At 43.7% G+C, this 23062-nt stretch overlaps 4 protein-coding genes and 1 long non-coding RNA gene across 14 annotated transcripts in view; 2 read left to right on the forward strand and 3 right to left on the reverse strand.

Annotated features, from left to right (window-relative positions):
* The window catches only part of otp (orthopedia homeobox), a 22089-nt gene extending 12604 nt beyond the window's left edge, over positions 1-9485 (forward strand). For 5 of the 7 annotated variants that reach the window (XM_017238396.3, XM_070278028.1, XM_043210866.2 and 2 more), the window contains 4 exons: positions 6737-6941; positions 7038-7163; positions 7846-8012; positions 8071-9485. In XM_017238396.3, the coding sequence (XP_017093885.2) occupies positions 6737-6941; positions 7038-7163; positions 7846-8012; positions 8071-8406 (834 nt within the window). In that variant the 3' untranslated portion in view covers positions 8407-9485. The remainder of the gene's footprint in view (positions 1-6736; positions 6942-7037; positions 7164-7845; positions 8013-8070) is intronic. The other 2 variants (XM_043210867.2, XM_043210868.2) reach the window with 1 other exon arrangement.
* Positions 976-22616, reverse strand: Dso2 (Daisho2). Of its 2 annotated transcripts, XM_070278030.1 has the most exons (3): positions 22550-22616; positions 22397-22485; positions 976-985 (listed from the first exon to the last, which is right to left on the reverse strand). In XM_070278030.1, the coding sequence occupies exons 1-2, from the start codon at positions 22614-22616 to the stop codon at positions 22412-22414; spliced, it is 141 nt and encodes a 46-aa protein (XP_070134131.1). In that variant the 3' UTR covers positions 976-985; positions 22397-22411. The 2 variants fall into 2 exon arrangements, with proteins under 2 accessions (XP_070134131.1, XP_017093834.2); XM_017238345.3 differs by lacking the exon at positions 976-985 and having other exon boundaries at positions 22360-22485.
* Cib2 (Calcium and integrin binding family member 2) lies at positions 10410-12948 on the reverse strand. 2 transcript variants are annotated; one of them, XM_017238397.2, is made up of 5 exons: positions 12820-12948; positions 12687-12721; positions 12106-12248; positions 11876-11998; positions 10410-10704 (listed from the first exon to the last, which is right to left on the reverse strand). In XM_017238397.2, the coding sequence occupies exons 1-5, from the start codon at positions 12868-12870 to the stop codon at positions 10487-10489; spliced, it is 570 nt and encodes a 189-aa protein (XP_017093886.1). In that variant the 5' UTR covers positions 12871-12948; the 3' UTR covers positions 10410-10486. The 2 variants fall into 2 exon arrangements, with proteins under 2 accessions (XP_017093886.1, XP_070134994.1); XM_070278893.1 differs by lacking the exon at positions 12687-12721 and having other exon boundaries at positions 12820-12898.
* Ipk1 (Inositol phosphate kinase 1) lies at positions 13358-22266 on the reverse strand. 2 transcript variants are annotated; one of them, XM_017238340.3, is made up of 12 exons: positions 22139-22266; positions 21956-22074; positions 21280-21354; positions 20585-21207; positions 19863-20015; positions 18838-18938; positions 16856-17161; positions 16729-16787; positions 15703-15849; positions 14530-15124; positions 13898-14136; positions 13359-13825 (listed from the first exon to the last, which is right to left on the reverse strand). In XM_017238340.3, the coding sequence occupies exons 4-12, from the start codon at positions 20889-20891 to the stop codon at positions 13669-13671; spliced, it is 2064 nt and encodes a 687-aa protein (XP_017093829.2). In that variant the 5' UTR covers positions 20892-21207; positions 21280-21354; positions 21956-22074; positions 22139-22266; the 3' UTR covers positions 13359-13668. The 2 variants fall into 2 exon arrangements, with proteins under 2 accessions (XP_070134127.1, XP_017093829.2); XM_070278026.1 differs by lacking the exons at positions 21280-21354; positions 21956-22074; positions 22139-22266 and having other exon boundaries at positions 13358-13825; positions 20585-20661; positions 20735-20865.
* LOC138925993 (uncharacterized) lies at positions 14507-15761 on the forward strand. The gene is made up of 3 exons (XR_011442276.1): positions 14507-14579; positions 15515-15580; positions 15632-15761. It is a non-coding gene; the product is annotated as an uncharacterized lncRNA (long non-coding RNA).
* Positions 22617-23062: the final 446 nt, after the last annotated feature.

A 23062-nucleotide genomic window follows, 5' to 3' on the forward strand; every position in this document is an offset into this window, starting at 1 on the left:
AAATGAATTTCTCACATGATTAATTTGCCAGGCAACCTGCGGACTAAGACACTAAAAATAGCAATTACAGAGTCCGGTAACTGGTGACAACAGACTTATCAGTTATCCCAATAAAATCTAGAAAAGTATACCTTTTACAACTAAAACTCATGGGATATCATTAAATTTTCTTATCCCAAACAACCTACAAGCTTTGTGCTTCAGCAGGCATAGGGAATATCGATTGATTTAAGCCAAGAACCAAGAGTTCCGAGCCATTTCTCTACAGAATCTTACAAGTTCCTTCCCGACCTTCCCACTGACAAGGAGCGTTGATAAATTATTGCCTCGACTTCAGACAGAACTAATTTATTTGCTGAGCCGCTTAATACCCCCTAATAATAGCCTTCTGCCAGAGTGAGAAAGTGTCTTTGGAAAGGGCGGGGATGAAAGCAAGATATCTCTATAACAGCCAGCCAATATCCGAATATTTTGCGAAAAATTAGCTGAAATATTTTCATAAAAAGTGAGCATCTTTATTAAAAACCCGCCAAACGCGAAGATATCTGAGGAAAGGTGAATCGCGGGCGAGGGGTCAAGTAGCTGGGGACAATGTGGCGACTCCTTTCAAGCGAGACACTCAAAGTGGGGCCAAAGGCGACTGGGTCGTGTCTGATATAACCATGGCATCGCAAATTTTAATTAAACTTTAATTGAAATACCAAAAACGAAAATATGCAACAAATAGAAAAAAGCAAAAATGTGGAAGCCAGGTAGCGAGTGGGTGGGCGGGGTGTTTGGGCAGGACGAGCTATATTTAGCGAAAGCTTTAAACAGCCAGACAAGGTTGAAGGTTAGGGAGTGGGAAGCTTGGAGCCGCTTGGAGCGTGGAGCGACTGGATTCCCTATAAAATTCACATAAAGAGCATCAAGGAAATCTGGCACGCATTCTGTTTATGGCATATGAAGCAATTCCGAAAGCAATTTCGTTGATACTTTTCATTGAAATGTTTGTGTGAAAATGGCGTGCCAAAGTGCCGGACTTGGTGGGGGCTGGGACAAAAAAAAGGGGCGACGATGGGATAAGCTGGTCCAAATGTTGCTGCCATTGATAGGATGACAAGAGCCCCACGACCCAAAAACAAAAACGGCAAAAAAACGAAAAAGGTTGAAAAAGTTTGTGAAGACAAAGCAAATCGTTGGGGAGCACAGAACCCGTAGCCTTAAACCTGCGCATGCTCCACGAATGCAGCGAAACATTTTCGGGGGTTGCATTGGCCAACCTCCCCTACCAAAAAAAATACGTATATATGGTATATCCCAGATCGAAGTACCATTGAGAAGGAGGCTGCAGTTTCCCAGGAAACACGGCCAAAATTAATAGCATCCATCCCGAAAATCTAAAAAAATCTCAAAAACTATTTCATAAATCAAAACTTGAACTCGTCCAGTTGGGAAGTTGGGCGAGAGGTGGAGGATGGATGGGGGATGGAGACCCCCATCAACCCCCAAGGAAGCACTTTGATGGCTTCTATCAAAGGACATTTCTCTGCGAAAGAGACAGCGCCAGTGGGGAGAGAGAGAGACGGTCATAGTAGTCTCGGCTCAGAGGCGGGTTGGAGCTCCCAATCTCGGGACTGTGGGTGGTGTGGCGTTATGGGGTCGCGGCAAGTGTTGCCCGGACTGACTCGTAAAGCAGGATTTAAAGGATAACATAAAATAAATCGACTGGCATTTGTGTGGGGTAGAACTGGGGACTGGCGACCAGGAGCCTTTGGGGTAGGGGCAGAGTCGAGACGGCATTTTATGAATTTATACGCATTTTTTTATATGCTCACGAATGAAAAGATATTGGCCGAAAAGCGATTTCCATAAACCACTCAGAGCCCGAGGAGTCACAGGATATGAAAGCGAGGATGAGGATGAGGCCAATAATGATAATAAAAAGATGCTCGAGCTCAAGATGGAGACAGACTGAAGGCAATGGCTGCCGGCCAAGACACAACATCAAAGGCCTAAAGCCAAGGGACAGCTTGCTTTGGACTTCGTCGAGTGGCCATTTTATATTTCGGTTGCCTGGCAGCCTCGAGGGGACAGGACATCCATGAGAGGGGGAGTGGAGGGACTGGGGGCTCAAGAAAAAGCAATAACCTGGCCAATTGATTTTTGATTATGACCGAACAACCAATAACTGACAAGTTCCAGCCCGATGCAGACTGCGGGCCAAACAAAAATTGTCAGCGCAATCGAGCCGAAAAGTATTATTGCACTTTCTGGCTTTTGCCAATCAAATGTTTATTAAGAGATGCTGCCCCTTCCTCCCTGCCACCTGTCATACTTGCCACACTAGCCCTGGCATTGCCAATAATATTTGCATTGCAGGCTAATCGAATTTTGATTGCAATTCTGTAGTTGCAGTTGCAATTCCGATGCCAGTGCCAGATGCAGTTTCAGTTTTCAACTCTCGCGCTTCCCTGTCCCTGATTGATAATTTTGAAATTGGCTTCTGAAGTGGGGCTTTCTGTGGCAAAGTGCATTTCTATGTTGGCATCGCTTTGGGCCGACTGTCATATGCAAATCAAATCAAGAGGACACAAAAACCAGCTGCAAGTCAGACTGGCTTTTTTTCCTGCGGTTATCCTTACAGCTGTTTAATCAGCCATTAGGTATAATGTGCAATTAATGTTGCATAACCAACCGAACAGATATCGTAAACAAGACTCAGCCCCTGGGATGAGCCGGGGTGCTGCCGGGGATTCGGCAGGTCGGTCATCATATATATGGCAGGCCATTATGCCACGGAAGTGCAATCATAAGGCTGCAAAGGCAGGGCGACACCATAAACAGGTTCATAATAAAAAGGGCCGTTGGGTCTTTGACACCCACCCCATCACCCCATAGCCCTCCCCGGGGTTAGAGCCAGTAGATCCGGCAAATGGGTATTCCAGCCACCCCCATCCAGACCATAAAATCAAAGCAAATCACTTGTTATCCCATTTGCAGTCGCACTTCCCCCGGCCGTGTAATTTGGGCAATACTTAATTTCTGACTTCTGCCTCCATTTGTGGGAATTCCTTCCCCTTGCGAGTGCTACTGGTTACTGGGCTCTGGGTTCTGGGTGCTAATATCTGCGGCCTGCCGCAAGAAATTGCTTTTTCATGAACTTGACTCATTTATTATTTGCAACAGTTTCCCTTCCACTACCCCACCTCACGATTATTATTGTTGTTTGTGTTTGCCTTTTGCTGGTGGTGTCTTTTCCTTTGTTGATCCTGTTTTTTTGTTTTGGCTTCTGCTGCTGTGTCAGTCGAGAAGTGAAAATTAAAAGTCCAAACACGAAAATGCTTTTGTACGAAACATATGGCAGAAATTTCTGCCCAACTTTTGGTTTTTGGTTTCTATTTTTTGTGGTGCTTTGTGTTGCTGGCAGGTTGCTGGTTTTTGGGCAATAGGAAGCAAATAATATGAACTCATACTATAGGGTTTTATATTCCTATTAAATGAAAGGAAAGTATTTGCCTAGAAGAAGTCAAATAGTAATGAAGGGTACAATTTTTCCGTTGATGATAGATTTTAGAAGATGCTTAAATTTGGTAACTATTTTCTAAAATTTTTGAAAATCTTTTATTGAATAATAGCGCCATCCTTCTATATTCCCTTAGGTTGCTCTTGAGCCAGCCTGGGTTTTGTAAGATAAAAGCATGGGGCTTATTTTGAAAATTATGAAATAAAGAAATTTTATTGATAATGAAACACCGATGGCCATTTACAACCGATGTTTGCAGATATATCCCATACCATATTAGCTTATAACATAACCTGCCACTTTACTGCAAGTGGATATATTTATATATTAACTTTGGATATATTAACTTTGCCTCCGCCCGAATTGCGCCGTCCTTTCTTGTTACTAGTATCTTTATTGGAAGTGACGTTGTATAATAAATTATACTTAATTTTATATTAAATTTATGATATATAATTGAACTAAGAACTAAGAATATAATCTTTGTTTTGAAGATTTAAGTTTAGTTCTAACCTTGCTCTTCCAAGACCCTATTTTAAGTGTTCTATTTCTAAATAGTAGATAATCTTTTACAAATGGATCGGTGGCATGCCACTTGTTGAAGTCAAAGTTAATCGCAATCCCTTATACATCCTGGTTATAACAACCACCCTTTATAGGGCATTGCTTACATAGGAATTCGTTGGCCTTCTGACTGAAGGAAGCCACTCAGCAGCTTATAATTTATGCATAGGGGTGAAGCTTAAAAAATTACCGTTAGACACACAATTTAACGCCACATAAGGATGAATTCTCCGCTTTTTTTTTATGTTTTGTTTGGGTTCACGCTTCAAAATTGGACGCAAAAAAAAAGAGGCAGGAAGGGAGGGAAAAAGGAAGCCCTAGAGGAGACAGGAATGAAAACAAATCAACAAGAAACCCACACAGGGAGACACACACAAATGGGATTGGCAGGACACACACCCTCAAATATTATGAATACATACAGACACTTTCCATGCAGACATAAAAAATAAATGTTTTGTTTAACCGACATTTTAACGCCTATTTACGTGCCGGGCACGTCATGCCAATTTAATGGCTCGCAGCCTTAAACCAAAAAAGCAGGCAATGACTTTTGGCTTTCTCTTCCTCTTTTTCTTATTTCCGTTCACACTCTTAGTGTGGGCGTGTCTGCATTTGCGTGGGTGATGGTGGCTGTGTATAGGGAAATACCCTCACACGAATCTGTATAGCAAAATAAAACAGCTAAGACTAAATTTAATTTAGCAAACTCAATGAGTCGAAAGGAGATGGCAACAGAAAAAGCCAAAGGACGAAAAACAATATCAGAAAGAGAGAGCGAAAGAGTACAGAGAAAGAGAGCGTAGAGGGCAGCCAGACAGACAGACAGTGTCTTAAATTATTAAATTAAAAGTTAATGAATAGAGCGACGCATAAACACGTAAAAAACATAAACAAGTCAAGGTCGCCGACACACCTCCGCCCTTCGAGTGGAATTCACACCCCATTTGCCGCCTTACCACTTTGCCACCCCTTATCCTTTGCACAATGTGCCACATTAGTGTCCCTGGTGTAAAAACGCGAGCCTCCGAAAACGCTAAAACAACCTGAGAGATAGTTCCAGTTGTCCTGATTTCAAAAACAAAAACATTGAAAGAAAATTTGTACATATTTGAAATATATAAGTTATACTGTTTACTATTTAAATTAGAACCTCTGATTAAAGACTAATAGTACCAACATAAACGGAAGTCTTTGAAATTAGAGTAATACGAACTATCTAGAGTTTTCTTTCACTGTCTTTTTTTGGTTTCTGGTTGATTTTGAATTCTTGGTAGTCTGCCTTGGTCCGACATACCATATGACAAACCCGCTGGGGACCATCAGGGCTTCCGAAGGCCTTACAAGCAAAGTTACTTTGCTCGAAACTTGCCATTTTTCTTTCAGCCCCCTGTACCACCTCCACTCTTTGGACTGGTTTGTTTTTTTCAACGTATACTAGTATTCCTTTTGCCATTAGTCTGGCGCACTCAGACAGAAACAGTCGACGCCGACAGTCGGTGACAGCTCAAGATTTGCCACGAAATGCTGGGATTTATAAATACTATATAGCACTCTATACATCCAACTGGGAGTGTGTGTATAACAGTTGGGTTGGTTGTCAACCCGACTGCGAGTGATGTGGATGCGAAGGCCTGATGTCCTGGCGAAATCGTTTTCATGTCACTAGTCATTCACAGCCTGGCACTTTATTCACATTTTCATTTTTTCTTTTTGTTGTTTATTTTTTCGTTGCTCAAAGATTGGGCAAAGCAAAGGACTAAAAGTGGAGCCAGGAATCTGGCAGGAGCTGAAAGTTGAGCTGAGAAAACCCTTGCAGCCTGCAATCAACGGGCTCCGAAAAGTAGGCAACCCTTTTTGCCCCTTCGATAGTACGTATGTGTGATGTCGCGAGAGGGAGGAGGTAGGGTGGTAGGAGGAGGTGGGAGGTAGATGGGAGTGCTTGTGTGCTGCCTTGTAAATGTCAAAACCTCAACATGTCGGCTAGCTCGGCTCCGTTGTTCTTATGCATATGGAAATGCCAATTTGAAGCGAACACATCCGACACGGGCTTCGACCTCTCCGGCCCTAAGACAAAAGCCGATGATATTGAAGGTCCGGCTCCCGGCTCCTGGCTGCTGCCTCATGGCTCCTGGAGTGACCAAAGATGCAGAGAGCCCGGAGTGGGGGCAAGAGGCTGTTTGCAGCCTTGTATTCAGCCTATAGCCGAAGAATTTACATATGGAATTTATGCGCATGTAACTCCTGTTCCTGTACCTGCGAGCGTGTGTGTGCCTTTGTCGAGACATGTTTTGACTGTCACGACGGTAATTGATCTCGATTAAGACCATGTTGTAGGCAGAAGAACCCCGACGGCTTGGGGCTTGGGGCTGGGTAGGGGCGCCAAGGGGGTGGCCGGTTGTTGTCCGACACGGACCCGCAATACACGCATTACAAGGCTGTCAAGGATACAACCGAATACACGTACATGACAATAATCTTAAGTTGGAGGCTCTTTAAAATCTGCTTAAATGGGGTGGAAACAGGGTTATGAAATGTTAAAATGATTCATTAATTAATTAGACCTTAAGGGTCCAGAGCGACCCACTCTTTCAATGAGTATTGGTTTATATTATATGTTAAGTGAGTCCCAAAGATATATAGTAATATTTTAAATTTCTGTTCTAGGTCTGGTTCCAAAACCGCCGAGCCAAGTGGAAGAAGCGCAAGAAGACCACCAATGTCTTCCGCACTCCGGGCGCCCTGCTGCCCTCCCACGGACTTCCTCCATTTGGAGCGAATATTACCAACATTGCGATGGGCGATGGCCTCTGCGGAACCGGGATGTTTGGCGGAGATCGCTGGAGTGTCGGTGTAAACCCCATGACAGCAGGTGAGTGTCCTGGAGCTGGCAGTGAAAGGCATCCATACTAACTCTCGTATTTCGTGCTATCCTTACTAACCGCTGCCAAATTGGAAATGGGCACAGGCTTTGGCCAACTGAATCAGTCGTCGCCGCTCTCGTCCACGCTGAACAGTGGCCTGAACTCGGGCATTAACATGGGCTCCGCCTTGGGCGCGGGTAGCTACCAGCACTACGGCCTCAACGCTCTGGGTAGGTGTCACAAGTCCACTTCCTAGACACCATCACAAAGCCCAAATCACATGCCCAAATCTGAAAAAATTTTCCACCTGCCTGCAACAAACAAAAGCCAAGCGTTGACACTTTTTCGTTGGCCATGTTAATATACATATATATTTTTTTTATTTTTGAGTTTTGTTGGCTCGATTGGATTTATTTGCTTTGCTTTCGATACCACCCGGTTCCAGGTCCAGTTTTGAGTTCCAGTTTTCAGTTTCCAGTTTCCAGTTCTGCCGACAATTGACCAAACACGACGCCAGAGTCCACGACTCTCATTTCTTTGAACTCATAACACTTTTTTTTTTCGGTAGCCCCGAAACATTTGCATGCGTATGGGTTGTATCGCATCGTATTATTTATAATGCCCGCGGACCTTATGTTTGTTCGATCAATTAACAGTCAGTCGTTTAATTTTCAGGAATACCCAAAGGCATTTTTTCAACTTCTTTATTTGGTTTCATATAGTTGTGCTAATTGACATTTTGGAGACATGTTCATGTCGATTCTTTTTATTTATTTTCATTTTTTTTTTTTTTTTATATTTTGGCTCTGGCTCCCGTCAGCAAAGTTTTCATTGTTACATTTTTGCTTGTTATGATGAAGAAAGATCTGATGGTTTTTTAATAATTTTTAAAAATACCATTTTTTTCTTTAGGCGACTCCATGATGTACCAGCACAGTGTGGGCGGGGTGAGCTGTGGGCCGAGCGGCTCGCCCAGCGCCACCACGCCGCCAAACATGAACAGCTGCTCGTCGGTGACTCCGCCGCCGCTATCCGCGCAGCCCAATTCCAGCCAGAATGAGCTCAACGGTGAGCCTATGGTGAGTCCTTTGAATAAGTCAAAGTTGGTGGTTTGTTATCCTTTAGAATTTTCAACAGCCACTGCACCAGCAGCAACAGCAACAGAGCCACCAACAACAACAGCAGCAGCAGCAACAGCAGCAGTCTCACCAACAGCAGCAGCAACAGTCTCACCAACAGCAGCAACAACAGATGGCGCCACCGACGCCGACACAACAGCAACAGGACGCAGGACTTCCGCTCTGCCACCAGTCCATGCAGTCGCCGACAGACGGCGCCACCGAGGAGGATGTGTGGCGAGGCCACAGCATTGCAGCGCTGCGCCGGCGAGCCTCGGAACTGAACTCATCGATTCCTTCCTACCTACATCACGCCGCCCACAACAATTACGAGCACCACAATTCGGTGTACTGAAATTTGTTGAAAAGCTTCGAAAGCTTTTCGGATTACGGGTTCTCCAACTGTGGAGCTGGCGCCCACGACTTGGGCTAGGGAGGGTCGTGTAAAGTCATGTAAATGGAGCCAGTGCTCCAGCTTGGATGGCATCGAAGCGTTATAAGATAACCAAAACCTATGTTTAAATTATTGTACAATTTATGTGTTTGCATTATTTGTTCCATGATTTAGGACACACAACTCGAGGGGAAAGTACTATTTGGGGGCGAGTGCATCTTCGACTTAAAAGACTATAATGAATGTAAACCATGTATACGAGAAACGAAGCTAACGATTTAGAAAACAGTACGAGTACGATTGCGATCGTATTCGAACAAATAGAGTCCTAAGAAAACCATGAAACTATACGTTCTATTCCAGCATGAATAATGTAGACATTAAACATTTGCAGTATACGAAAATTGTAAAAAAAAAACTAAACACAAAAGATTTTGCAGGCGAGGGACATATGTAGCAAAAAAATGAAAGCCACCATCTTCGAGGCGTCACAATAATTTTTGGCAAGGGAATTCCATGGAGTTCGCGCTTAATTCGTATGTAAGCATATTATGCCTCTAGGAGTGTATGTATTAAGTAGATCTATTCTTATGTAAGTGTTGTTGTTTTTGTGTATAGGCAGTATACTTCTGTTCCGTTGCTATATCCTCATATAACCATACGCGATACCGACCCATAATACATATATCGAACGAGCAGCCCCAACTATAGCAAAATGGTGTGTCCCAGGACACACACACAGACACTCTCAATGAAAAACTAAAAAAAAAAAAACAAAGATACAACTCAAATCTCAATCTAAAACAGTTTCAGATTGCACGCATCAAATGGATTACTTTTACGATTACCAATTACAAATTATAACAAAAATACAATTAAAAACTATATATATATGCATACAATTATGGCATACTTGTAATAGACTTTCTTGTATCGTTTAAGCCTAAATTTAAATCCAACTAAAACAAAAAACAAAAAACGAAAAACAATTACTATGTATGTAATTACTATGTATTATTAAATAGTAAACTAAATTAAAATTGAAACGTGATTTGCATTACGGTGGAAGCTCAAAGTGGTTCACAAAGTGCCACTCAGTGTGGCGCAATTCTGTGGAAATTGATTTTTAATTCACTTTATGAGTAGAATAGATAGTTGGAGGTAAATTAAAAATATTTTGTAAAAGTTCTGGTATCTAAAGAACTATTAAATGCAAGAAAGATAAAGGGAATAGCTCAAAGCAATTGTTAAAAAAAGGACATTGATACTCCGAACTAGAAAATATTCCTGAAAAATAAACATTTTGAGGTACATTCAAAGGGGCATTTCAGTCCCTTTATTTTTCCTTGATAGGCTTATGAATAATTTCAAAATATTTGCAAAATACAAAACAAGCCAGATTGATGGAAAGGTAGCATGCACATTTAAATATCTCAAGAATTCGCCAGAGTCCTTTCCGTAAGGTGCCCTTTGAACCCATGCAGATGCAATTACAATAATTGAATGGGATTGGGAAATGCTCAAATGCCAAACAAGTTTAAGCTGAAAATTGGCAAAATTGATAAAACTTTGACAGTGTGTGGCACACACTCACACTGCACATGGCACACACTCCCCACTCACACTTTGATAATGGTCCTGTTTGAGTGTGTATTTGTGGTCTGAGGCTGGGCTCGACTCTTTCCATTGGCCATGACACCAGTTCTGGCCCAGAACCTGTCTGATCGGGGTCACAAAAGAGCAGGACGCCAGGACATCATTCGACCCGACTGCATGCAGAGGCTTATAAATTTTATAATGCTCGCCTGACATTTGACATGCACATTGTCACGACAATTGGCCCGTGGAGCCTGCAGCTGAACCTTTTGACCAGACCCAGTTCCAGACCCATAACCAGATACAGATCCAGAACCCGGAACTCCATCCAACTTAATCACACAGATGGCAAATTTTATGCGAAATATTCATCCACTTTATGCTCTCGTATGTATAGTCGATGCACATAAGCTATTTAATAATACAAATGCCCATTCGACAGGTTTTAAATTCGGATATGGAAGGTGGAGAGGAAGTCGGGTGCCCGGAGGATGACGTGCTCGAACTCCAAAATTGATAGCTTGCCATCGCCGTCGACGTCAGCCTCCTCAATTACCTTGTCGGCAATCTGCTGGTGCTCCTCCGGACTCAGCTCGTTCTTGGTCATTGTTGTCAGGCAGGACATGAGGTCAGCGTGCCCGATGAAGCCGTCCTGATCGAAATCTGCAAAGTTATGTCCGAACATAAGTACATACAAATGCCAAGTGGGTGGGCTCAAGCCATACAGTAAGAAAAGAATTTTAAAATGCAGTTTGATCCTAGAAAAGGTATACAAAGTATATAAAATATTGGTAAAGTTTATACACTGAAAACCAGAAGAAAGATATTTAGTTTAGAAGCTTTATAAATCCATCCTTGGAAATGCAGATGCAACTAATTTTTGCAAGTGCTCCTCGAAGAGGTTAAGTGTAAGCCTTGTGCCTTACAAAACTTGACATTTTCTAGCACAAAAGTCAAGTGATGTGTGACAAACTGAGTTTGCCGGCAACCTTGTGCTCGTACTCGTGCTCGTGTGTGTCGCATAGGTAATCGCTTGCTGCACGTTTCAATTTGTGTCAATCTAATAATGCACATTGAAATGAAGTGTAGTTACCTCTGAGCCTCTGCCATGGCTTTGGCAAACTAGTCAGTCTAGCACAAATTTTTTACAAACCTCTCGACCTGAGAGACACTTTTCATCCTATTGATTCTATGCGAACTTTTTGTGCCATTAATTTGGAGTGCCAAGTGCACAATCAATTTGCACGAAAACTTTTGGCCACCCAGTTACGGTGACATTTTTGAGATTCTAATTTAAATTTCAATTAAAATGCTTATTAGAATTTATGGCTGTCCTTGAACTTTGTCTCTGCAGCAGCCGCAACACAGCCATTGTTGTTGTTGCCTGGCACGGCGCCACAAATTGTCGAGTCGCGAGTTGTGTGCCACGCTTGGCGGCGACCACGGGCAATGCGTTCCTTGTAAAAGCCAAAGGCACAAAAGGACATCACACTACCACACACACACACCAACAGGCCTCTCTCGTGAACGCATTCGGAGCACCCAAGACAACAAACACGGGCTGCGGCGGAAATGCATAAACAAAAGCTGAAAATGTTGGCCAGCAGCTGGGGCTTCAGATGGGAACAGAGTTTAGAAGTCTGCACTGAGAAACAAATATAGTTGCATTCAAAAAATATATAGTTTTAGGCTATCTAACTTGTAAAGGATTAAATCTTATAAATAAGCTTTGAATCAACTTCTTCGCATAGTATAGTTTAATTTTTAATAACTAATATTTCTTACAGTGCATCCTGCACCACAACAATGAAAAGGGGAAGCACCAGCAACTTACCATAAATTTTGAAAGCGTAGAAAACTTTAATGTCCCTCGGCGCCTGCTCGCTGAAGACAGAGAGGGCGTCCAGAAAGTCCTCAAAGGATAAATTGCCCTGGCCATCGCGTGAGAAGGCCTCGCCTGCAAAAATGGAAAATTGCTCTAGAATTTTGGACGGCGGTATTGGGGGAAGGGACATGGGGGATTTCTGTTTTGTTTAGCTTATGCATTGGTCCTTTGTTACGTACAGATACGCCGGCGAAAGGGATTCTCACGCAACTCGGGCATCTTCTCAATGCACTCGCAGGGAACCTTGACACTCGAGGCCTGACCCTCGGTCATTTGGCGTGGCACCAAATCCGGACGCAGCTCTCGAAACCTTTTATGGACGCTGTAACATATACAAAACAATAAAGTTTATTAGTTTCGAATAACCGCAAAGGTTAATACCCTAACATAATTGAAGATTATCATTAAATATATTTAAGACTAGGATCCTTTTAGATCTTTTTAGAGCTTAAATATTAAGCTCTATGTATCCTTCTAGTGGGAATATTATCTAGGAACTAGTCGAACTCTATATCCCCTGATAGGGTATAGAGAGTGGAAGACCGGGATGAGCCAGTGGCGCTATGGCAGCCTTTGTGTTCCTGTGCCTGTCTCTCTGGGCGCTGTAATATGGGTATTTTTTTCTGTTTCCTGCCCTTTGTGGCTGTCGAATGGCAAACAAAAGGATGCTCCGAACAATGGCATCACTTTGGCATCGCTTTGTCCGGCCTTATATGAAATAAAATAGTTTCGGCTTATTACGGCAATACAAATGGCCTACCGCAGGATCTCCTTGCGAGTGAAAAACGTGCAATCCTACCCATTTCCGCGGCGGAGCAACAGCGTCAGTGCATGAAACGAAATTAGCTTTGGGGTCAATTGGACTGATACTGATGGATGGTCCAAATCCTCACCTGGTAGTCGTCCAGCTGCTGCTCGGTGAATGTCACAACTTTGTTACCCATCGTTCCTGGCCAAAGCGATCTGGGACCAGCTCCCGGCCCAACTGGTTAGTCCCAAGCGTGAATGGCGACTGTCATGGTAGCGGAGTTGCCGTGGCGGGCCAACTGCCCCACAAGCTATAACTTTGCATGGCCCGGGACACGTATGGCGCCCGCATTCGCATGGAAATTAATTAAGGAGTGCCCTGGAACCCCACCCGCTCCATAACTATACCTCGCCTCTGGCACCGCCCCCCATAACCTAAGCTTCTATGGCCAGTGCCAGGAGCAGCGCCGTGTATCCTGTGGTTTGTTTGCCGCTGTTGCCTTTTTCGCTGTCAAGCTGCGGCAAAAATCGTTTTTGCGTTTTTGTAGGTGCGGCTCAGAGTAAAAAAAAAATATGGAACAACTAAAAACATCTAGGGGAATCTAGCGAATAATCAATACCTGGTGTTCTGGTTAATAAATCACAAACATGTTAGTTTTAGTTAGCCATTTATTATGACTTGAGTACAATAAGTTATTTAAGTATAAGTATTTCTTCGCCTGTTCACCAGCCAATTAAAAAGAATGTAAATCCGAAAAGTACCTATTATATATACAAAATTCCAAGAAAGTCCTACGGCAGGATTATCTACATTACGTGCTTTCGTACGATTACAACATGCTCTTGTTATTCTTGTCGAACAGGTATGTGGAGCACAAGATACAAAAAAAGCAAAAAATTGAAACTAAATTTATGTAGAAGAGAAAATTGTAGCATAGTTTTCTGCGCTAGACTGTCGATGCGTATGGCTTTTAGTTGGGTGTAAACTTTATCAATTAATTTAATGCTCGACGGCACTTTTCCATTTCACGTGTCTGCTCTATGAATTTATGAAAGTGACTGTCGGGCTTGGGGTCCAAATCCAGGACACTGAGCTTCGTTAGAAAGTGATGACCCAGCAGGGAGACACACCAAGGCTGCAGTGCGGCGGAGCTGGAAAATATTTCGAATTCGATTAGCACCAGTTTACCCAACAGGACGTGGTTCTATACGAATGATACCTACCTTTGGCTGCCACCAGCGGGGCAATCGGTTTCCCATTCGATTTCGATTTCCTGAAACGTCAACATAATCGAGCAATCCAGCGCCGTGGCTCCCAGCATGTATGCCTGCTCCGGGTCCGGTTTCAGGTCTAGTTCAGATTCCTCGGCGGCAACGGCGGCGAAGAGCAGTCCCCGGAGTGAGTTGTAGGTGCGCTGGGAGTGCTGAGCATAGCCGGAGTGCCACATGAAGTCGAAATGGTTCTGCAATTGTCAAGAATTTTTACTCCAACTGCATGAGCATTGGCCACTTGGACGCCTTTTGATGGCCAGCTTTCAGAAAAAACGAGGAGTTCAAGAAAACAATGGAAAGCCGAAATTTGAAGTATACTTCTTTCGCCAAAAAACATAGTTATTAGCATTTTTTTTAAGGTTATAGATTCTAGAAGTCTCTTTAAGGAAGATTAAACTTTTAACCTTAAAAACTTTATGGCTAATAAACAATATTTGTACTTCTGTTATGACTGAATTGCATTTTTTAGAAAAAAAAGGAAAACTAACATACTCTTGCAGAGTATATTTCAAATTGCCTTGGCTTCCCTGGGGGCCGGAAAAATAAACAAACCTCCGGACTGGCGAGGCATCTAGTTGGCTTACCTTTACCAGCAATTGCAAATTCAAAATTTTTTGCAGCACACAATTTTTTGGTAAGCGAAATATTTCCGCTTTGTTGATTTGTGCTTGAAGTTGATTCGTAGCTTCATTCTCATTCCGATTTCGGGTCTGGACCTCATTCTCATTCTGTTGCTGATTCCGATTCGGATTCAGATTCCAACTCGTACTTGGGCCTGGAGTTGGCAGTGTTTCCGTTTCCGTTTTTGTTTCCGTTCGAGTTGCCATTGCCAACACATTGCCGGACAGTTTGCTTGTCCTCGTTGCTGCTCCGGCCGCAGCTTCAGCGGCTGCATCTGTTGTTGTGTCTATTCGGGCCAGCTTTGTGTACCTTTGGGTCTCTGTCGTGGTCGTGGCAGCAGCTGCTCTTGTCCGGGTCGAGGATTGACCAGCATCGACAAAGCAGCCAGCTCCCCACTTTTCCGCCTTCCTGTCAACATTAGCGGCTCTGGCCATTGTCTCCATCTGGCCAATGGAAACGGCGACGGGACTCGACGGTGTTGGCTGCAACTCCTGGCCAGAATCGTATTCCCTTAGCAGGCAGGCCACCAGCAAATGTTTTATAAGCACCATCATTTCACTGGAGAATTTCAGAGATTTTATGGCCACGGCGTTGGCGATGGCGATGGCGATGGCATTGGTGAAATTTTGTTTGTTAGCATTTTCAATGCCCAGTCCCATTTGGAGCGGTCGATGTCAACGTTAGCGTGGCCAAAAGGTGTTGAAAAAGCCACGAAAAGCATACGGAAAAATCGAGGAATACTTGAAAAACCAGAGAAAACCTGATGGCAAAATGGTAGAGCAGATGCTAAGAGAGAGAGAGAATGCGGCCAGGAAAATGGCAATGTTGGCATTTGGCACTCGAGAATTTGTGTTTTTGGCTGCTGGTCCTTGCATTATTTATTGAATATTTGCGTGTTACCCGAATTTCAGAGGAGTTGTTTCCGTTTTTCCTCTCTTTTCGTTTCAGGTTTGAAAATTTATGTCCGGCCAGACCGAACAAGCGTTGGGGAAAAGTAATTAAAAGAGTACAATGGTATGGAAATATTATTTGGAAAGAATATCTCAAATTGCTTGTTTTCCCCAGACCAGCATTCTTTCTTCTCATCATCGAGTCTACTGAGAATTGGCTGCCATTCCTGGCTGAGGATGACTTACCCGGGAAAAACACGCGAGTGCAATTCATCGAAGGAAATCGAATTCGCGTGATCGCCATAAATTAAATTGCCGTCCCGAAATACACGTAAATTATTTTGCGGGCAGGCGAGAAGTGCATCCAAGGCACTGAGCATACGACTGGGCTCACTAAAAGCACACAAAAAATGCAATGAGAATGTGGGGATACATCAGCAGACATGTCTCTGATACAGTGGAGTTAATGACTATAAGCCTGGAGATCTAGGCCCGGGATTGGGTTTTGTATAGCTTAGCTTACAGGGAAAGTATCTGACCCGACCTATAATAGTCTCCCTCAATACCCTTTAGATACCATATTATTTAAAAATTCAAGACAGCCCCCTTGTTGTGCTTATGGCCCGCACAGTACCTATGAATAATATTATTAAAACTGATGTATGCGCATATGGAATATGTATATGAAAGATGCTGGCACCCAAAACGAAACCAAAAGAAATGGCAACAAATTTCAAAAGGCCGTAAAGGCTCGGTTCGGGTTGGTTCGGACTCGGACTCGGACCACTGGTAAAAGGAGCATGAACCGGAATGGAGTCGGAAGAGATTGAGAGGAGCAGGCAGGAGCAGGCGGCAACCCGGAATGAAAGCGCAAGCAAATTGAATTTTGTGCACGGATGCACGCATGACTTGAAACAGCGGGCCGCAAATAAACGAATGAGTGGAGCGGGCCTGGCATTGGGATTGCAATTGAAGTGGACCAGCGGCTGGTTGGCCGGCGGTCCTGGCCGTTCAGTTCCTGCCGTAGAATGAACCAAAAGAAGCACTGAGCGAGGACGAGGACACAAAAAAAAGTGCACTAAAGCTGAAGGAGTGGCAAACAGTAACCGAAAGTGTTGGAATTATGAAGCACGACAGGACACGCAAATGGAGCAGATTGAAATTTATGACTCGATGTTCGTGCCAAAGGAGCGGCCTGCCGGCTGTCCACCCAGTACGATGTCCGTCCTGTTCATTGTTCGTTGTTCGCAACTTGGGGGTTCGATGACATACCCGGAGAATAGCTCCAGCGGACAGTAGTGGCCCAAACGTTTGATTTTCCCATTGTGCAGCTGTCGAAAGAAATGAAAGGAAAAACTAAAACGACCTTCGTTATTCCAGTATCTTCTCACCCGCTCACCTTCAGCAGCTGCATGTTGCAGTAGCGACACCAGCACTTGTCTCGGGTTAATGCCTGGTGCTCCTGATCCTTTGGCTCCTTGTCCTCCAGCACCCTCTGCTCCGCTGCCTCCTTGTCCGTCGTATCCTTGTTTGGCTTTGTCTCTGCTATGGCTGGCATTAAATCAAATAAATCGTTGACATCACTTGCCAACTGGATCCAGCCTTGTTTGGGTTTTATTTCGATGGCATATGTATCGCCCAGACGACGGACACCGCTCCAGCTCCGGTTCCTGCCGCCCTCTTCATCTCCTGTTCTGCCCTTTGCCTGCAAAATTATATCGTTTCGTTTATTTGCTCTCTCTCTTCACCCTGCCACCCCCAAGCCCTGCCACCAGGTCCGGACTCCGGAGGAGTAAATGGAGTAAAAGGAAGGTGCCGGCATGTCCTGCCATGAAATATTATGCCTGCCGTGTACCGCGAACTTTTGCCCGGTGTTGATGCCATTTTGACTTGAAAATGCAGCCAGCAAGGAGCGAGCAAAAAAAAAATACCCATCATGAATAAAGCGACCTGGGGTTCGGATGGGATTGGTTGGAGGTCAGATTATCGCTCCGGCTCCGGCTCCAGCTCCAGCTCCAGCTACTGTTGCCTGCCATTGCCGTTGTGACATAAAACAAAAGTTGTTGCGCTGATTGTATGATGAGTTATGGAGCCACCGGTCGGCACGACATGGCCATAGTTTTCCATTGCCGTCTCCAAACTTGAAATTGAAAATTAACATTTAAAGCCGCAATTAAAAGGTTTTTCTGCGCTCACATTTTTTTCGGTATTTTCCGCCGCAATCCCAATCCCGGGCGGCCAACAATACGGCGTTAGTAATGGCCACACATACATATACTTTCTATGGATGATTTTTTTTTCCAGTCCCAGTCACTCCTGCTCCGCCGGTTGTTTGTTTCCTTTGCTGGCAATTTTATTTCGGTCAATGCTTTGGCACCAAAGCCATAAATTCAATATGTACCCACCGAGCAAAGTGAACAAATAGCCAAAAAATGGCGAAATCCCTGGATGGGGGATGATCGAACCGCCGTGTACCCTCTGACGAGGACGACTGGCTCTGGTTCTGGCTATGGGGGGTGACCCCATTCATATGAGCTCCCAGCTAGCTAAAATACCCACGCTCCGGCCTCCCGATTGTGGCGGAGGTGGACATGGAGCATACCATAGCATACATATAATAAAAGTTGCAGCTATGGCGGCACTTTCAAAGCAATTTCGGCATCTTTTATAACCGCACCAGCCCGAAAACCGAACGAAACGAATCGAAATAGCCGGAGGCAGTGGCGCGAGCGGGGCAAGGTTGCCCTGTCCGGCACCACCAACAATGGCAAGTAACGCCACCAACAAAGTGTTTACACTGTTGCCCACTTTAATTCAAAACAAAGAACCGTTGATTTATGTGCCTTGGCCGACGGTTTTAGCTTTGAATTTGGTCCAAAGGGATGGAAGTCGTGGGCCTCCGAAAAGCCACCGAAAAAAAGAGGATAATACCCGAAATGGGAAACATATCTTTAAATTTTTAGTACAAGTTATTCCACTTCAAAGGATAAGTAAATACTTCTTCAAGAAGGAAGCATCCTAGAGAGGTTATATACTTTCTAACTTCCCCAGTTATTCTAAATCTAAGTTATTCTAAAGTCTAAATTCTTTCAGTGTTGCAGCGCCAAGCAACTAAACCACCACAGGATCAGAAACAGCGGTTTTGGCAACAGGAACGGCAACTAACGTGTCCTGCACATATGGCCAAAAATGCCAATATTGTCCTTGTACAAAATACACAATTTATTTGGACAGCAACAACATGACTACGGCTATGGTAGAAACGGCAGCATCAGCGTTCCGCATTCAGCGTCCAGTATCCAGTAGCCAGTAGCCAGTAACCAGCAACCAGGATCCAGAAGCTGGAACTGGAGCAGCTGACGGCGGCGACGACCAACTCACCTGTAAATTGGCAAGTAAAACATCGAACGTGGCAGGCAATTGGGTCACATCTGGCAGAAGCAGGCCGAATGGCCCCACAAATTCCTTATCCAGACGCGAAACTGAAATGGTTGCAAGAAGAAAAGGGTCTGTGAGCGGAATGAATGTAAAGTGCAAGCGCCAGCATCCGGCCGGCGATTATTGATATATAGACGCCGCTGGGTTAGACTCCAACCGGTGAATGATAAATTGTTGGTCCCGAACAGTACGGCCAGTGTGCAGTATACAGCCTGTTGCTGGCTGCTGGCTGGATGGCTGGATGGCTGGCTGCTGGGCATAAACCCGATCTTGATATATGGCCACGACTATGGCGTCCGCCACTAATCAGTCCCAAGTGGGGGTCGGTTCGTTGTCGGTTGGGAGAAACTGGAGCAAGAAGCCAGGACGTGCTCTGTTTGTCTGTGGGTGCATCGTAAACGTCAGTGAAAGCGACTGGCCTGGGACGGAACACTAAAACGCTCGTTTATGATTGATTGCAGTGGCTCTAAAAGGCTTTGGACACTGGCCAGGATAAGGCGGGGAGTGTGGCGCGCGGGTCAGAGGCCAGTGAAAGCCACTGCAGCGAAAACTGATCAAATACAAAATTGTTGCCACAATGGACAAACACTAACACACACCGTAACGGGGAAAGTCCGCTTTGTTGATGCGGAAACTTCTGCTCTTGGCTCCCGGCACCCGGCTCCTGGTTCCTGGTTCCTGGCTTTTTTTTCCCCCATCTTACATAATAAACGTATTAAAGTTGGCACGAAACACTGGAAATTTATTGGAAAAGTATCTGAGAGTCAGCAAGGGTCAGTTTGTTGTTGAAATTTAAAATTTAAGAAGTTTATGTAGAGTTTCTATTAGTTTTTTAAACAAAATATTAGCTTTACAGATTTTTAGAGAAAAGATAACCCTTTACAAAGTATTAAAATATTCAAATACTTAGGAGTTTTTAGTCTATATCTTTGTTCTTAGTGATAGCTTAGTTGGCTCAGTGCACTTACCCGGTCTGTGGGCGCGTATTTGCTCGTTTATCCAGAATCTATCGTCTTCCTTTGGTATGGCAACAATATCCGCTCCGCAGACAAACTCATTTCCTAATAGACGGCGCATTATCCCGATATAAGCCATAAAATCCGGCATTGTCAAGTCGCCAGCTGGGGGAGGAGCAAACCCGTCGGAAGATGGACCAGCACGAGGCAGCACATAAGAGAGAGAGATGTGGATAAATGAAATAAACACATTTGATGCAATGGCCAAAAGATGCACAAAGATATAGAGATATCCCAGTGGGCGACTGTGGATGGAGGGGATAAAGGGCTACAGGAATAGGAAGTGGCGAGTGGTGAGTCAAAACCCAGCCAAGCGGGCAATAACCAAAGCACAATACTCAAATTGGCTGGGAGATGGGCGAAGCGCTTGTCTGGGTGTTTGAAGTTGCACGCAACCATTTCCTGACCAACAAAAATGGCAGAATGTAAGGCAGCCAGGCTCCGGAGGCAAACCATAACTGGCTACACACATCCCTGACCAAAATAATAGCATCAATGTTTATAAAAGCTTATCAAAACATAGTTCAAAAGATGAATATTCTTTACATTTGAATTTAATATAGAGAGTGGAATACAATCTTAAAAGAAATATTGAATTCCAAATATCCTGCATTGCTAATGAAGCATTTCTATCACTGTTTTCTTGACCACAGCTGTGGCAGCCACGTACAAACCTTTTTTGGTAACGACTCCAACGGATGATTCGCACTGCCCTTCCGGCTGGCAGCCCCCTTTCCGCTCCTGCCGCCGTCTGTTGGATATAATTTTTGGCAAACGTAAAACTTTTTTAAATTGCGGCAAGGCGAGCACCAAATTTGCATTACCCTCCGCCCGATAGATCAACTCAATTTGGCGCAGTTCCATCGCCGCGGGCAGATCCAGCAGGGCGTGGAGATTCTTGGCCGAGCAATGTTGTTGGGATTCCATTTGGAGCTCGAACCGTAGCTCCTGCTCGCGGGCGGGCTCTGGTGCAGCTGTCATGGCTATGCGCGGGTGTTTTTGGTTCGTTGGCGCTGTCAAAATGCAACTGGCGCCCTTACAATGGGTGGGATTTCAACCCATCCACTACTCCTCGTCCTCTGCCGTGACCTCTGATCCCTTCTCGGTCTGCGGCGCGCCAGTGTTGATGATTGCCGATTGTGGCTTGTTGTGGTTGAGTTTTGCGGCTTTACTATTGTTATTGTTTCTGCTGCCTCTGTGGCTGCTGTTTGTCCTGTCGTGGGCACATTTATTGACCGTCAGCCGGGCGGCGATAAGATGTGGCTGCCAGGAAGTCTTCTTCGTCGCCTGCTCCGAGCTGAATTAAAGGACAAAAGGTTTAAATTCATTTTAAACTGTGTCACCAAAAAGGTATGTGTTTGCAACTTACCAGAACTTTTCACCATTTAGATTTGAGAAAATATATTATCTTAAGAGGTTCCTTAAAAGGCTTATTGAGGAAAGGCTACATTGAGGTAGGAAGAAGTATAATTGTGATTAAAAAAGAATCGATTAAAACGGTCGCAGTTTCAATGTCAATTCCTCAGTTGTCTCATCATAATCTGGAATAAGAAAAATAGTATGAGAGTTCATGAGGTAATCTCCCGATCATTCCCGGGAATAATTTGATTAAAATTTCTGGCGGGAAGAGGCTTGGTCTTATGGCTTGGTTGGGAATCTCTAGACTGGTTACTGGTCGGGCCATAAGGCAACCGGTTTACTTTAGAAATGGTTGTATTTTGAAGAATCTTCTCTTGCCGGCGAATGTCGCCAGAACCGGGAGACGTATTTTTAATAGAACTGCGCAGGGCACTTGATACTTCAGATTGAAATGACACCTGGAACGCAACACTTTCAAGACTAAGAGCTAATCTAAAAGATGTTTCTTGGGATCTGTGAATTGGTCAGAGGAATTATAGACTCCCAGATACAATAGCTCTTCCAAGACCCAACATTGCTTCGGAGTGGACCCGAACGACAGCTGTCTTCTGGTTATTCACAGACCCAGCCTTTATTTGCAGATGCTCTCTTCAGAGGATCGATTTAATACTCTTTATTTTAATTACCATCCAGATTTGGAGATTAGAGAACTGCAAGTTCCACTCAATGTTTTTTGTTTACTTTTTGAGCGCCTCATTGCAAACAGATAGTTCGTGGGGCTCTCCTAGCCACAGGAGCCACAGACCTAAAAGTGTTAAGAATTAAACGAGCTCTTTTCCATACAAATATTCCATTATTTATATAGCTACCAAAAGGTTTATATATTGAACAGACGAGCAGATTTAATTTTGTTTACATCTTCACCGATTTAAAGAAGTAAATAAATGTGATAATCGATAACCGATATAGTCTTTCAATCTGGCGATCATTCTAAAATATTCATAGGGGTGTGGTAGCACTGTTCGTTGGCCTGGTATTTCAGAGTGACCTTACCCCACCTGCGCGGCAATTTTAAAATAAAACACAAAAATTTTAATATTTTCTATTTTTTTATTTGATTTTCATTGTTTTTTGTTTGTTTTTTAGTTCTTGCGAATGTATTGACCGTTACTAGTTTGGATAAGCGTGTGTCCACCGGCATTTATCACTTGAGTACCTGATTATTAAAAAATTACAAATTAAAAACTATCTTAAACATTTTTTTGTTTTTTATTACTTACCAGCCTCTGCTGTCGCCAGAGCAGCAATAAGCGCAAAGAAAAATCCACAGACCTTCAGGCAGTTCATGTTTACAGCGTAAAATCAGATTCTACTTTGATTGGAGAGGTCTGGGGAGCGTGTCTTATATAGCTGGATCGGTTGCATTGAGCGCGAGTTAAAGCTGGATTGAGAATCTGGAATTTCCATAGCCTATAACAAAAATACCCAAAGACGCTGATACGAATGCAACTGATGTGTGAATTTTGTTTATTTTTATAGGAAGAGTCTGTGATTAAATTTCCCACAGATTTTTTATTACCTGATAAGGGTTTACAAAAAGTAACACAAAGGGGATTTTTTTGTAAAGTATTTTTCTTAAATTTTTGCTTAAAAGGTTCATCTGTTTTTTAGCCACTTATGAAATTATTCTATTTTTCGTTAATATTACCTTAATGGCTTTAAAAGTTTTGATATTTTTGCCTTATCAATAATATTTTATATATATTGCTTTATATATACAAATAATTTGTTTT

This window comes from Drosophila bipectinata, chromosome 2R (assembly GCF_030179905.1).
Source record: "Drosophila bipectinata strain 14024-0381.07 chromosome 2R, DbipHiC1v2, whole genome shotgun sequence".
Lineage (NCBI taxonomy): Eukaryota > Metazoa > Arthropoda > Insecta > Diptera > Drosophilidae > Drosophila > Drosophila bipectinata.

Bases quoted from the DNA above. Each gene is read 5' to 3' on its own strand.
- Cib2 (XM_017238397.2), bottom strand. From the start codon at position 12,870: ATGGGTAACAAAGTTGTGACATTCACCGAGCAGCAGCTGGACGACTAC. The intron at 12,722-12,819 runs GTGAGGATTTGG...GGAAATGGGTAG, and splicing joins AGCAGCTGGACGACTACCAG to GATTGCACGTTTTTCACTCG. The intron at 10,705-11,875 runs GTAAGTTGCTGG...ATAACTTTGCAG, and splicing joins CTACGCTTTCAAAATTTATG to ATTTCGATCAGGACGGCTTC.
- Ipk1 (XM_017238340.3), bottom strand. From the start codon at position 20,891: ATGACAGCTGCACCAGAGCCCGCCCGCGAGCAGGAGCTACGGTTCGAG. The intron at 20,016-20,584 runs GTTTGTACGTGG...CTCCTCCCCCAG, and splicing joins TGGAGTCGTTACCAAAAAAG to CTGGCGACTTGACAATGCCG. The intron at 13,826-13,897 runs GTAGGTATCATT...AATATTTTCCAG, and splicing joins CCCGCTGGTGGCAGCCAAAG to CTCCGCCGCACTGCAGCCTT.
- Dso2 (XM_070278030.1), bottom strand. From the start codon at position 22,616: ATGAACTGCCTGAAGGTCTGTGGATTTTTCTTTGCGCTTATTGCTGCT. The intron at 22,486-22,549 runs GTAAGTAATAAA...TTTAATAATCAG, and splicing joins TCTGGCGACAGCAGAGGCTG to GTACTCAAGTGATAAATGCC.